Raw genomic sequence first — 14,686 nt, 5'->3', positions numbered from 1 at the left:
AACTGAAATCTGAAGAAGGGTCTCGACCCAAAACATCACCCATTCCTTCTCTCCCGAGATGCTGCCTGACCCGCTGAGTTACTCCAGCATTTTGTGTCTGCCTATAATAAGTACAGGTTGTTCTGCTATAACCTGTGTGTTTCCATTATGAGGATCAGATACAAGGCTGTTGATGTTTTAGGGACACTATTTGCTTTGTTTGGGTCATTTTGACGTACAGGTCCAAAGACGTACAGGTATGTAGGTTAATTGGCTGGGTAAATGTAAAAAAATTGTCCCTAGTGTGTGTAGGATAGTGTTAATGTACGGGGATCACTGGGCGGCACGGACTTGGAGGGCCGAAAAGGCCTGTTTCCGGCTGTATATATATGATATGATATGATATTTTGGTTACAGCACAAGTTTTGACCAAGAACTAGAAAGGTCACTTTGGCAATTGACAAGCAGTAAAAAATACTGCCTTGGGCAAAAACAAGTCTTTGTTGAGAAACAAAAACAGTTTCCAAGTAACCTCCCTGCAGTAATTAGGCACCATTGTCCCTAAAGAATACAGGCTGCATGTTTCACAGTTTAATGTGGCCATTAAAATAGACATGCAGTTGCTTTTTCTGACACTTGTGCAATTATGCTCTACCAAACAATGCAACATATAGTCTTTAGTATTTTTAGCTTGCAGTAACCAAAATAAACTTGTCCTATTAAAATATTTGTGTTTTGAATATAGTGCATGAAAAATAACATTGTTATTGCTCGTCTGAAACTCTCTTGCCCCGAACACCTTTTTTCCCCACTGACATGATTGTTTTTATAACATGATTTTGCATAATATAAGGTTTCTTCGGAAGCAACTATGTCGTAATAACAAAACTACCTTCATAGCAACGAATGGAATGGGAAAGTCATTGTACAGCGATGTAGGATGTGGTGAGACCACATCTGGAGCACTGTGTACAATCTAGAGCTCCCCATTTAATGAGGGGCATACTTGCATTGGAAGCAGTTCTGGAAAGGTTCACCAGGTTGATTTCTGGCATGAAATGGTTGTTTTTATGTGGATGTCAGAACAGCCTGGGTCAAAACTCATTGGAGTTTAAAAGGAGAGAAGATCTTATTGAAAGACACAAGATTCTGGAGAGGGGGGGGGGGGGGGGAAATTAAGGTGGTAGATGCTGAGTGAATAACTTCCTTCATGGGCGACCCCAGAAACAGGGGACAACATTTCAAGAATAAGATCATGTTCCTAAATTATAGCAACAGAATTAGGGCATTTGGCCCATCATGTCTACTCCACCATTCAATCATGGCTAATCAATCGTTACCTCTTCTCCTGACAAACCCTGACCTCCCTACTAACCAAGAACCTGTCAATCTCTACCTTAAAAATATCTATTGACTTGGCCTCCACAGCCTTCTGTGGCAATGACAGATTCACCACCCTCTGACTAAAGAAATTCCTCCTCATGGCTCCAATAAGGAGCCTTTCTTTTAAGAGATGAACAGTGATCTCTCCTCTCAAAAGGTTGTGATTCTTTGGAATTGATTTCCATGGACAGATTTGGAGGCAGAGATAAGCAGATTTTTTTCACCCTTGGGGAGCAGGCTGGTAAAAACTGTGCGGAGATCAAAAACAGATCAGCCATGATCTGTGAAGTTACCTATAATCTAGTATTCACTGGGCTTGTATTCACTGGAATTTAGAAGGATGAGAGGGGATCTTATAGAAACGTATACAATTCTTAAGGGATTGGACAGGCTAGGTGCAGCAAAAATGTTCCCCATGTTGGGGGAGTCCAGAACCAGGGGTCACAGTTTAAGAATAAGGGGTAGGCCATTTAGGACTGAGATGAGGAAAAATGTTTTCACCCAGAGAGTTGTGAATCTGTGGAATTCTCTGCCACAGAAGGCAGTGGAGACCAATTCACTGGATGTTTTCAAGAGTTAGATTTAGCTCTTAGGGCTAACGGAATCAAGGGATCTAGGGAGAAAGCAGGAACGAGACACTGACTTAGGATGATCAGCCATGATCATATTGAATGGCAGTGCTGGCTCAAAGGGCTGAATGGCCTACTCCTGCACCTATTTACAATTTTTCTAGTACAAGTATATTACAATGAGCTTTAGCCATCTTCGCTTCTTTGTGTTGCAGAAAAAAACTTTTTTGTTCAGTAGGTTTGCAATTGACAAGGACATTGGCAAGATAACGCTGATCCAGAGTGTGGACTTTGTGACAACTCGGCAGTACACTTTAACCCTGATAGCGAAAGATTGCGGGGGAAAGGAGAACATGGGCTGGGCTAACGGAATCAAGGAGTATGGGGAGAAAGCAGGGACATTTTTGCATATCTTTCATTTGTTTGTTCTATATCTCTCTATCTTGCCGCCTATATCTCTCATTTCCCTTTCCCCTGACTCTCAGTCTGAAGAAGGGTCTCGACCTGAAACGTCACCCCATTCCTTCTCTCCAGAGATGCTGCCTGTCTCGCTGAGTTACTCCAGCAATTTGGGTCCATCTTCGGTGTAAACCAGCATCTGCAGTTCCTTCCTACAGGCTTTTGAACCAGGCTGGCAACCCAAACCATAACCCTACCACTGCCCTGGACCATTACTCACATTGCACTGCCTTGGTACTGATTTTGGAAGATCAGCCATGATCATATTGAGTAGCAGTGCTGGTTCGAAGGGCCGAATGGCCTACTCCTTCGCCTACTTTCTATGTTTCTAAGGCCCCCACTGAATCCATGTGGACCATTAGCCACTGCTTTACACGATTCCAATATTCATCCCATTGTATAAGAAAATAACTGCAGATGCTGGTACAAATCGATTTATTCACAAAATGCCGGAGTAACTCAGCAGGTCAGGCAGCATCTCGGGAGAGAAGGAATGGGTGACGTTTCGGGTCGAGACCCTTCTTCAGACTGATTGTATTCTTCATCCCATTGTATTCTCTCCACATTCCCATTCATTCACCTTTTGACTCTACCAATCATTTACACGAGGAACCATTCATTTACATTGACCCTAACAGTCTCATTGTCTGTAACTCGTTTTCACCTAGCACACGGCTAACAATGGCCATTTTCCTTTATCATCAACACCTTTTTGCATATCTTTCATTCATTTGTTCCATATCTCTCTCCATCAACGTCTACATCTCTCGTTTCCCTTTCCCCCGACTCTCAGTCTGAAGAAGGGTCTCGACCCGAAACGTCGCCTGATCCTTTTTGTCCAGAGATGCTGTCTGTCCTGCTGAGTTACTCCAGCTTTTTGTGTCGGCCATTCATTTACATCAACCTACCAACCTGCACATTTGTGGGGACACTCGGGGGAGACCCATGTAGTCACAGGGAGAACATGTAAATTCTACACAAAGAGCACCAGAAGTCAGAATTGAACTTGGGGTCAATGGAGCTCCTTACTATAAACAACAACACCAAAAGAGAAATAGATGACAAGCAATTCATCTTATTCTCTCTAGGACTGATTCATTGCAAAATGGCTGCTCCATTTGTTGACATAGTTACAATTACACTTCAAACTGCATGATTAGTATTAAGACTGTCGAGACACATGATAAGGAAGAAAATAAATATGTCTGCCTTTCAGGCAAAGTAAATCACAGATAAAGCAGCTACTTAACAGCTTGCTTATCAGCATTATGAACAAAGCAACAACAAGGTAGCAACAAAAAAAATCACTCCACAACCCTGTCAAATTTAGTCACTGTGTGATTCTCTCCAAGAAACATTGCCTAGAAAATTAGCTGTCATAACTAATCCTCGCTCTCCCTCAATTATCAACTCACCGTGTTATGGGTTTATGCGCAAGGCTCTGCCAATTCTCTATTTAATTGTTTCGGCTTGAGAAGGTGAAGATTCATGGAGGTGATTCCACAGACGCCAATATGAATATAATCACAGATGCATTGTGATATTTAATTGTTCAATTATTTTTGGTCTGTACAACAAGGACACTTTTGTAGTGAGTATATCATCAAAACACAGTGTCATCCTATCATTAATTTAAATACTTGGAAGTCAGGAAGAGCATTTATATTAAACCTACCCTGCAATCACTTTAATACTCAAATGGCATTTCTAAAACATCCATCTTGCAAGCATCAAGTCTGATGAACTACTGTGCAATAAATGTTGCCAAAGCCTTTTGAAAAAGATAAGCTAAGTTAGCTCTCTATTCCACTCAAGTACTTAACACTTAATAATCAATCACCTCTCCTCATCGCTCAAAAATAAGCACATGCATTGGTTCAGTGAATGAAATGGGTGACTGCTACTCTGCAGAAAATCATGACAGGAACTTACTAGTAACGTGCTACTGTGAATGGCCTGCGTGCAGTTTTAATTCATTATTATTGAGGTGTAGAAACATGACACAGTGGGACACCATCTATTCATCGTGTCTATGATGGACAAAAAAATATCTATTTGAGTGAATCCCATCTTCCTAGCTCTCACTTTGTAGTCTTGCCGATTACAAATTTCCAAGAATCTTTCCTTGCTGTTTAGGAGTGATGAGAGTCCCTGCCTCCATTGCCCTTTCAAGCAGCAAATTCCAGACCACCATTACTCTTCAGGTGGAAACAATGTTCCTTACCTCTACTGGTTTTTATCAATAAACACCAATCAGAGAAGTCACCCATTCCTTCTCTCCAGTGACGTCTCCCATTCCTTCTCTCCAGAGATGCTTCCTGACTCACTGTTACTCCACGATTTTGTGTCTATCTTCAGTGTAAACCCGCATCTGCAGTTCCTTCCTACACATTTTATCCGATCCACTGCAAAATCTCAAGGTATGCCTACTCTGAAGACGTTCTCCTCCTCTCTCTGACGAGAGTCCTGCAGCACCCTCTTTTACTGCTCCCACTCTGTGATTCCTTCTGCTCACAGTGAGGGGATGTTTGGAGTCACTGTGATGGACGTTTGTGTTGGGGTCATGTGTCTTGTGTTCTTTTTTGTGTATGACTGCTATGTAGTTTCGTTCGGTACCTTGGTACCGAATGACAAATAAAGCTCTGTTGTTGAACTGTTGCTCTCCTACTACTTTTTTGCATATCTTTAATTTGTTTGTTCTATATCTCTATATTGCCGCCTATGTCTCTCATTTCCCTTTCCCCTGACTCTCAGTCTGAAGGAGGGTCTCGACCTGAAATGTCACCCCATTCCTTCTCTCCACAGATGCTGCCCGTCCCGCTGAGTTACTCCAGCAATTTGGGTCCATCTTCGGTGTAAACCAGCATCTGCAGTTCCTTCCTACAGGCTTTTGAACCAGGCTGGCAACCCAAACCATAACCCTACCCAACCCAAACCATAACTGCCCTGGACCATTACTCACATTGCACTGCCTTGGTACTGATTTTGGATGATCAGCCATGATCATATTGAATAGCAGTGCTGGTTCGAAGGGCCGAATGGCCTACTCCTTCACCTACTTTGAACCAGGCTGGTCAACCCAAACCATAACCCTACCACTGCCCTGGACCATTACTGACATTGCACTGCCTTGGCTCCTTGGTGTCCTTTGACTTTTTACATTATTAGGGTTTAGCTTACTTAGAATAACTCATAATTTATTGCAAAAATCATGTCGTTGTTGCGGCTAATGTGTCTGTACAGCTGCAGCAAGAATGTAATTGTTCTGGTTCATATCCAATGCATTTTATAATTAAATACTCTAGACCCATTTAGCTAGCTCCATGGAATCATCCTTCCGATTTCTGTCCTGCAACAAAAAAGTACGCCTCGACAATCTCGCCAGCTGGTTATAATATTTAAGCTTGGACATCATCATTGTAAATTTGCTCTACCCTCTGTCCAACTCTATCACATGTTTCCTGCCTGATTTCAGGTCATGTATGTAAGGCAAATCAGTTGACAAAGTATGACACTGAGATAAATGCACATGCCATCAAATACTGAACTTCAGTCATGGAGTTTGGGAGAAGGAGAGAGGGAGCTAGTGAGGGCCATGGGTGGAGGAACTCAGCGGGACAGGCAGCATCTCTGGAGAGAAGGAATGGGTGACGTTTTGGGTCGAGACCCTTCAGACCGAGTCAGGAGGTACAGAGATAAGGAAGTGTAAGGTGTGAGAATCAAACATCAAAGGTGGTGGAGTTTAAGGAAAAGATCAGTGTTAGATGGGAAAAGGTAACAACAAAGCAAACAGAGATAAAACAGATATGTATACATATATATATATAGAGAGAGAGAGAAAGAACAAGTGAAAGATCACTTCTCTCTCCACAGATCTCTTGAGTATATACAACATTTTCTGCTTTAATCTGATGTGCAGGTTCAGATATTTGTAGCAGTAATAATACAATACTTACAGTTATGACATCTGTGTCAACAGGTGACATTTCAACCACATTGACCAAGTATGGCTCATCCTTCCAAACTGGGCGATTGTCATTAATGTCAAGCAGAGTTATGTTCACCTGAAACAATGCAGAAAACGCCTTAAATGATCAAAGTATTAGCTACTGGAAGGAGGCAATTTCTTCACCATATAAAGCCTTCAGAATGAATGATGCTGCCCTCTTTTTAACTGTTAGCTGGAATTTATCAACCAGAAACCCCTTTCAAAACAATAAAATTTGCTCTTGATTTAAGCAGCCTCATTGGCCATGCTCAACACTCTTTGTTCAGAGCCTTGCATTCTCTCCTGGAATGTTCAGCAGCTTGTCTTTCCTTATCCAAGAAACGCAAGTCCTTAAAAATTGCTGTGATCATTATCCCGACAAAGGTCAAAAACATGTTTTAGTCTTTGCAAGGTAAAAATATTAATGGGCCAGGTGCTATCCACGCTGAAAATCTCTCCAGCAGAGCCACAGGACAGGAGTAAGAAACAATAGACAATAGGTGCAGGAGGAGGCCATTCGGCCCTTCGAGCCAGCACCGCCATTCAATGTGATCATGGCTGATCATTCTCAATCAATACCCCGTTCCTGCCTTCTCCCCATACCCCCTGACTCCGCTATCCTTAAGAAAAGGGCATCCATGTCGAATGAAAGGATGGACGGATCGAGTCCAAGCTCACAACCAACTGACCACGTGACAAAGTCCGGTGATTTTCTGTCCCGGCCTTCGTCCAGCGATGGAGAGGGAATGGGAAAGTTATCTTGCTCATCAGCTGAAGCAAAACAGTGTGCTGGCTGTGAACAAAAGACTGAAGGCAGACAGACTGAGGTGGGAAGCACTGCAATTGCTTTGGGTCGATGGCACAGGACTGCTGACAATTCCTTTATTAACACGGGCAAGATAAAAGCCGGGAGAGGCATTGTGGTGTTGAGCACTGAGCAGAGAATGATCAGGCAGAATAATTGACTTTGTTTTTTTCGAAAGCTAAGATGGATGGGTAATGTGACTGAACTAATCACCTTTATCCTGTACCTGTAAACTGTGGACGGCTTGATTGTAATCATGTAAAGGTCTTTTCTTTGACTGAACAGCACGCGACAAAACAGCTTTTCATTGTACCTCGACACACGTGACAATAATAATAAACTACACGTTGGCCGTGAGGATAGATGGAATAAAGTGGGGTTTGGTTGAAGAGTCAAGAGTGTTTAATTGTCATAAGTACTGGCTCCGAAACAACGACATTCTTAGTTACTGTAGCTTTACAACTACACAGATTTCGACCAACGCGTGAGATTAGGGGGCATTAGAGTGCTTTTTCCTGGAGATTCATGTATTGGACTTGACTGGACCCTGGAAGTCAATGCGATGCCTATATAAAATAAGCTCCCATTGACACCAGATACCTGCCCAATTGTAACAGTAAGGGACAGAAGGTACAAGTTATGTTTAGTTTAGAGATACAGTACAGCATGGAGACAACTCGCTGAGAGAGGTGATTTCTCATCATCTCCAAATGAAATGGATGAACCCTTATTCTGCAACAATACCCCCCCGATTATCGTAGTTTCTTATGTCTTAAAAGTACATAAGTCTAGGAGCAGAATTAGGCCATTCGCCCCATCAAGTCTACTCCGCCATTCAATCATGGCTGATCTATCTTTCCCCCTCAACCCCATTCTCCTGCCTTCTCCCCATAACCCCTGACACCCTTGGTCCCAACTAGTCAATGCCAACTCTCACACCATTCTCATCAGCCTCAATATCTAGGCAGGCACTAAAGTGAAATCATCCACCCCGGAAAACTCTCCGCATGTTTCACAAAGATCACATTTTGTTCTGATTTCCAACGAGTCGTCATCCAACCGGCTGAACATCTCTTTGCACATTGACCCACTGGATAAAAGGACTGGACAAGCTAGATGCAGGAAAAATGTTCCCAATGTTGGGGGAGTCCAGAACCAGGGGCCACAGTCTTAGAATAAAGGGGAGGCCATTTAAAACTGAGGTGAGAAGGAACTTTTTCACCCAGAGAGTTGTGAATTTGTGGAATTCTCTGCCACAAGGGGCAGTGGAGGCCAAATTACTGGATGGATTTAAGAGAGAGTTCGATGGAGCTCTAGGGGCTAGTGGAATCTAGGGATATGGGGAGAAGGCAGGCATGGGTTATTGATTGTGGACGATCAGCCATGATCACAATGAATGGCGGTGCTGGCTCGAAGGGCCGAATGGCCTCCTCCTGCACCTATGTTTCTATGTTTCTTTATAGGGCTATACTTAGGGAGACATCAATAACACCAACCAGCAACTGATCCCAGAACTGACGGGACTGTAAAAAGGATGCCTTAATAAAACTGCCTAGACTGCTTATGCAAACAAAATGCCATTGGAAAGTTTCCTTGGGAAGAACTCAAGTAAGAGATGCATCACATTCCCTGCACTTTACCTTAGAATTAAGAATGCAGCAGTATAAAAGAAGAATGCCTTTCTGAGTTAGTTCCAAGGACATATAGGTTTGTAGGTTAATTGGCTTCAGTAAAGATTGTATGTTGACCCTAGTGTGTTTGATAGTGCAAGTGTGTGAGGTGATCGCTGGTCTGTGTGGACTCGGTGGGCCAAAGGGACTGTTTCCACGGTGGCGCAGCGGTAGAGTTGCTGCCTCACAGCGAATGCAGCGCCGGAGACTCAGGTTCGATCCTGACTACGGGTGCTGTACTGTACGGAGTTTGTACGTTCTCCCCGTGACCTGCGTGGGTTTTCTCCGAGTTCTTCGGTTTCCTCCCACACTCCAAAGACGTACAGGTTTGTAGGTTAATTGGCTGGGCAAATGTAAAAATTGTCCCTAGTGGGTGTAGGATAGTGTTAATGTGCGGGGATCGCTGGGCGGCGCGGACCCGGTGGGCCGAAGGGCCTGTTTCTGCGCTGTATCTCTAAATCTAAATCTAAAAAAAAATCTAAAAAGATCTCTAAACTAAACTAAAGAAATCTAATCTGACCATGAAGGTAGATGTCAAAGTGTCCGTGACACTATTTTGAAAAACAGCAGTGGAGTTTTTCCAACATTATGACCAATATTTATCCTTCCACCTACTTCAACACAAAAATGTCTGATCATGATTGTTATCATATGTAGAGAAGTAAAGATGAGGGAGTGGGGGCCTGGAAACCGGACGTTATCGAGGGGATGGAGAGCATCTCCATTATTGTTATCATTATCAGTAGTCATTCTCGCTGTTGTTTGGGGGAGCTTTCTATGCACATTCCGGATGCCAAGTATATTGTGGCTACACTTACTGAGTGGACAGCTCTTTGAGGCATCCAGAAAGCGGAGTTTAGTTTAGTTTAGAGATACAGTGCAGAAACAGGCCCTTCGGCCAACCGAGTCCACACCAACCTGCGATCCCAGTACATTAACACTATCCTACACACCCCAGGGACAATTTACATTTATACCAAGCCAATTAATCTACACGCCAGTACGTCTTTGGACTGTGGAAGGAAACCGAAGATCTCAGACACAAACCATGCAGGTCACGGGGAGAACGTACAAACTCCGTAGAGGCGGCACCCGTAGTCAGGATTGAGCCTGGGTGTCTGGCGCTGTAAGGCAGCAACTCTACCGCTGCGTTACTGTGCCGGCCGATGTGCTATGTCCGATGTGCCGTCGGTGTGCTGTAGTCTAAACACTGGCACCTCCGGTAGGTACAAGCATTTGAGTGGAAACATGTCGGTGTGACAAAGCCCGCCCATGGCGAAGACTCGGTCAATGCCCAATCCTGACTGCTGGCCTTTGAAGTTGCTGTCAGCTAAATGAGGTTTGTCCGCCAGGAGCTGACAGTTGAACAAGTGCGGCCATTAGGTCTGCGAAGAGATGTGTGTCAGGGGAGACACCCATCACAAGACGTCTTCTGCCGGCGGGTTGCTATGGCAACATCACTCACCGTGGCTATTCCCGTCTTCTGGTTGTTTGCCACTCCGCCATCTACTGCTCGGACTATCAAGATGTACTCAAATTTGGTCTCTCTGTCCAGCAGTGAAGTCGTTGTTATTTCCCCTGCAGGAAAATGATCAGGATCGTTACAATCGTTCAATGGCAGAAATAAATCCAATGCATTAATTACAAGTAATAAGCATGTGTCTTGTCCAAAGGATATTGGAAACAGGGGAAGAGATACAGATGAGTCAAGATCTAATTGATTACAAGATCAGGCTCAAGGGACTGAATGGCCAATGCCTGACCCTTTGTTTTATATCAAGAGTATCTTACTGCAATATGCATGGTTTTGCGTTTTGTTTAATTTAGTTTAGAGATAGAGCGCAGAAACAGGCCCTTCAGCCCACCGAGTCCGCGCCGACCAGCGATCCCCGCACACTAATGCTATCCTACACACACTGGGGACAATTTACAATTATACTAAGCCAATTAGCCGACAAACCTCTACGTATTTGGAGTGTGGGAGGAAACGGGAGATTACGGAGAAAACCCACGCAGGTCATAGGGAGAACGTACAAACTCTGTACAGACAAGCACCCTTAGTCAGGATCGAACCCGGATCTCTGGCGCTGTAGGACAACCATACAGCACCAATCTTTCCTTTAAAGACCATGAAGTTTAAACGACACACACATTTATACATATATATATATATGGACAACTCAAGGCCAATTGAGGACCAACTACTCTTCCTGCCTTTAATAAATTCACACAATCACTCGAACACAAGCCCATTGGATCTCAACTGTATGCGTCAGGTTTGGGTCAATTGCAAATTCTGCAAAAAACATTTAGGGTTGGATCAAGCCAGGCCCGGTCAGGCTTGCTGGCTTGGTCCTTGGAGCATTTGTTCAGTTTCACTGCAAACATTCTTTGTTCTCGATCAATTATTAGATGTTTCATCCTCAAACAGATCAATTGTGTGCTTAATTTGTTTACCGCCTTGACTGAGACTTTTCAGGTTTGAAATGGAGAACATTTCAAGTCATTGGGCTCAGGTGATGTTTGATTTTGCACCTGAGTAGATCTCTCCTCCCCGTTGTAAAATCACAGAATAACGTGACTGCTTGACACATTCCCAACACAGCTGGACAACCCTCCCATTTAACAGCTCAAGTGGAGATGGATCAGTAATTAAATTGCCTTATTATTTATTTGGAAAAGTTATTGGAATCGAGCATGGAATCCAGGCTTTTCTTTCATAGAGTCAAAGAGCACGAGAACAAACCCTTCACCCCAAGTTGTCCATGCTAACCAAGATGCCCCATCCACACTACTCGCCCGCCTGCATTTGGCAAGTTGGGCCGCAGTGCCTGTTTCCATGCTGTATCCAGATGACAACTTCTCTACATCGGCGAGACCAAGCACAGGCTCGGCGATTTTTTTCCCTGAACACCTTCGCTCAGTCCGTCTCAACCAACCTGATCTCCCGGTGGCTCAGCACTTCAACTGCCCCTCCCATTCCCAATCTGACCTCTCTGTCCTGGGCCTCCTCCATTGTCAGAGTGAGGCCCAGAGCAAATTGGAGGAACAGCACCTCATATTTCGCTTGGGCAGTTTATACCCCAGCGGTATGAACATTGACTTCTCCCACTTCAGGTAGTCCCTGCTTCCCCTCTCTATCCCCTCCCCCTTCCCAGTTCTCCTACTAGTCTCGCTGTCTCCGACTACATCCTATCTTTGTCCCTCCCCTGACATCAGTCTGAAGAAGGGTCTCGACCCGAAACATCACCCATTCCTTCTCTCCTGAGATGCTGCCTGACCCGCTGAGATACTCCAGCATTTTGTGTCTACCTTCGATTTAAACCAGCATCTGCAGTTTTTTTTCCTACACTCCATTCTGTGTGACTCTATGCTATATTTCTTCAAACCTTTCCTATCCATGTAACTGTCCAAATAGCTTTTAAATATTGTTATAGTTTCTGCCACAACTCCCTCCTCTGGCAGCTCATTCCACATTCCCAACTCCCTCTTTCTGAAAGTTCTTGCCTTGAGAATCACCGCAATGTTTGATATTATTTTAAAATTCTTTTTTATTTTGCACCTCCACCTGCCTTCTGGCTAGGAATCCTGGAGGAAGAGTTATTCCAAGTGGAAACCCTGAGGCTAGCCTTGGGAAATGAAATGTGGCTTTAAGCAAACTACAGCAGATAAGGTGTACATTGCTCTACGACCCCCTGCATCCACAGTGCCATCTCCCAACAGCCCACTCACAGCCCATTAGTATCAAACAGTTGCTTTCTTTATGGAACATGATAATTGTATTATCGGTGCTAGGTTTGTTAGTGGTAGAATCTGTAAAATGATTAAGAGTCCTTCAATATTCAATGAAAGTGGTTTTGTGAACTCAGAAAAGAGAGGAGAAATCCTTCCAAATTGGAGGAACAGCACCTCATATTTTGCCTGGTTTACACCCCAGCGATATGAACATTGACTTCTCTAACTTCAGATAGGTCCTGCTTTCCCTCTCTAACCCCCCCCCCCTCCCAGTTCTCCCACTAGTCTTCCTGTTTCCGACCACATTCTATCTTTGTCCCGCCCCCTCCCCTGACATCAGTCTGAAGAAGGGTCTCAACCCGAAACGTCACCCATTCCTTCTCTCCCGAGATGCTGCCTGACCCACTGAGTTACTCCAGCATTTTGTGTCTACCTTCGAGAAACGGTGGCGCAGCAGTAGAGTTGCTGCCTTACAGCGAATGCAGCGCCGGAGACTCAGGTTCGATCCTGACTACGGGCGCCATCTGTGCGGAGTTTGTACGTTCTCCCCGTGACTTTTCTCCGAGATCTTCGGTTTCCTCCCACCCTCCAAAGACGTACAGGTATGTAGGTTAATTGACTGGGTAAATGTAAAAATTGTTCCTAGTGTGTGCAGGATAGTGTTAATGTGCGGGGATTGCTGGTCGGCATGGACTCGGTGGGCCGAAGGGCCTGTTTCCTCTAAATCTAAACAAAAATACATTTACATTAAGGCTCAGACTTCTCCTTCAGGTGATCCCTTGAATATTTCTTTGGTGAAATCATTAACCCTGCTTGTGAATGACTGCTCAATTAAATTGAGACAAATTGGGCAATTCCACCCAAGAGGCAAACATTCTACCTGAGCGGGTGTTGATACGAAACTGTGAGGATCCCTCTAAAGAGTAGATTATTGATTCCTGCCCGTACTCCCGAGACTGGTCCAAATCAGATGCCGTGGCAAACAATACTGTCGCTCCTGTGATAGAGAAACAAACATGGGTCACAAAAGGATAAAGGAACAAAATACAGGAAATAGACAAGAAAAAGGACCCAGAGTAATTCAGTGGGTCAGGCAGTATCTCTGGAGAACATGCTGCCTGGCCCGCTGAGTTACCCCAGCACTGTGTCTTATTTTGTAAACCAGCATCTGAATTCCTTGTGTCAATAGGAAATAGCCAAGTACTCGAGAAGTCATACCTGACACTGACGATTACTGGACTGCTGCTGTTGCATGACTTCCCTTCCCACTTACCCCCCATCCGCTTAATGACCATGGGGAGCCAAATGGAAGAAAAGGACTATGAGGAGGATCAAACATATCATATCATATCATATCATATATATACAGCCGGAAACAGGCCTTTTCGGCCCTCCAAGTCCGTGCCGCCCAGTGATCCCCGTACATTAACACTATCCTACACCCACTAGGGACAATTTTTACATTTACCCAGCCAATTAACCTACATACCTGTACGTCTTTGGAGTACATAGAGTACATAGAGTACATAGAGTAAGGAAACAAGATTGTCCATGGATCCACCAGTGAATCCTAAACTGTTACATCTGTACAATATTCAGGCAGCTCATGTAACAATCAATCGCAATCCCAATAAAACTTTATTAGCCAAGTATGTTTTGCAACATTCGAGGAGTTTCATTTGCCATACAGTCATAACAATAAAAAGCAACAGGACACACAAAATACATTTTAACATGAACATCCACCGCAGTGACTCCCCCACATTCCTCACTGTGATAGAAGGTGAAAAAAAAGTTCAATCTCTCCCTTCTTTGTCCTCCAGCCGTCGGGAGCTCCAACCTTCCGTTGACGGGACGATCTTCATCCCGCAGCCGGCGGCGAGCCTTCCTCGTCGGGGCGATCAAGCTCCTTCATCGGGGGGGGTATCTCAGCTCCCCCGCGCCGGCGATCTACCCCGGGTCAGGACCAGTCGAACCTCGTGCAGCTTTTGGAGCTCCTGACCGGTCTCAACAATAGACAATAGACAATAGGTGCAGGAGGAGGCCATTCGGCCCTCCGAGCCAGCACCGCCATTCAATGCGATCATGGCTGATCATT

General features: G+C 44.4%; 1 protein-coding gene across 1 annotated transcript in view; it reads right to left on the bottom strand.

The window, feature by feature from the left end:
- cdh23 (cadherin-related 23) overlaps nt 1-14,686 on the bottom strand; it is a 694,191-nt gene that overhangs the window by 277,955 nt on the left and 401,550 nt on the right. The window contains exons 19-21 of the mRNA XM_078428607.1: nt 13,469-13,585; nt 10,319-10,431; nt 6,347-6,454 (exon numbers count right to left, since the gene is read on the bottom strand). Of these exons, the coding sequence (XP_078284733.1) occupies nt 6,347-6,454; nt 10,319-10,431; nt 13,469-13,585 (338 nt within the window). The remainder of the gene's footprint in view (nt 1-6,346; nt 6,455-10,318; nt 10,432-13,468; nt 13,586-14,686) is intronic.

Source organism: Rhinoraja longicauda, chromosome 35 (assembly GCF_053455715.1).
Source record: "Rhinoraja longicauda isolate Sanriku21f chromosome 35, sRhiLon1.1, whole genome shotgun sequence".
Lineage (NCBI taxonomy): Eukaryota > Metazoa > Chordata > Chondrichthyes > Rajiformes > Arhynchobatidae > Rhinoraja > Rhinoraja longicauda.
Note: the sequence above shows the minus strand (reverse complement) of the source record. Positions and strands in the feature narration are given on the sequence as shown.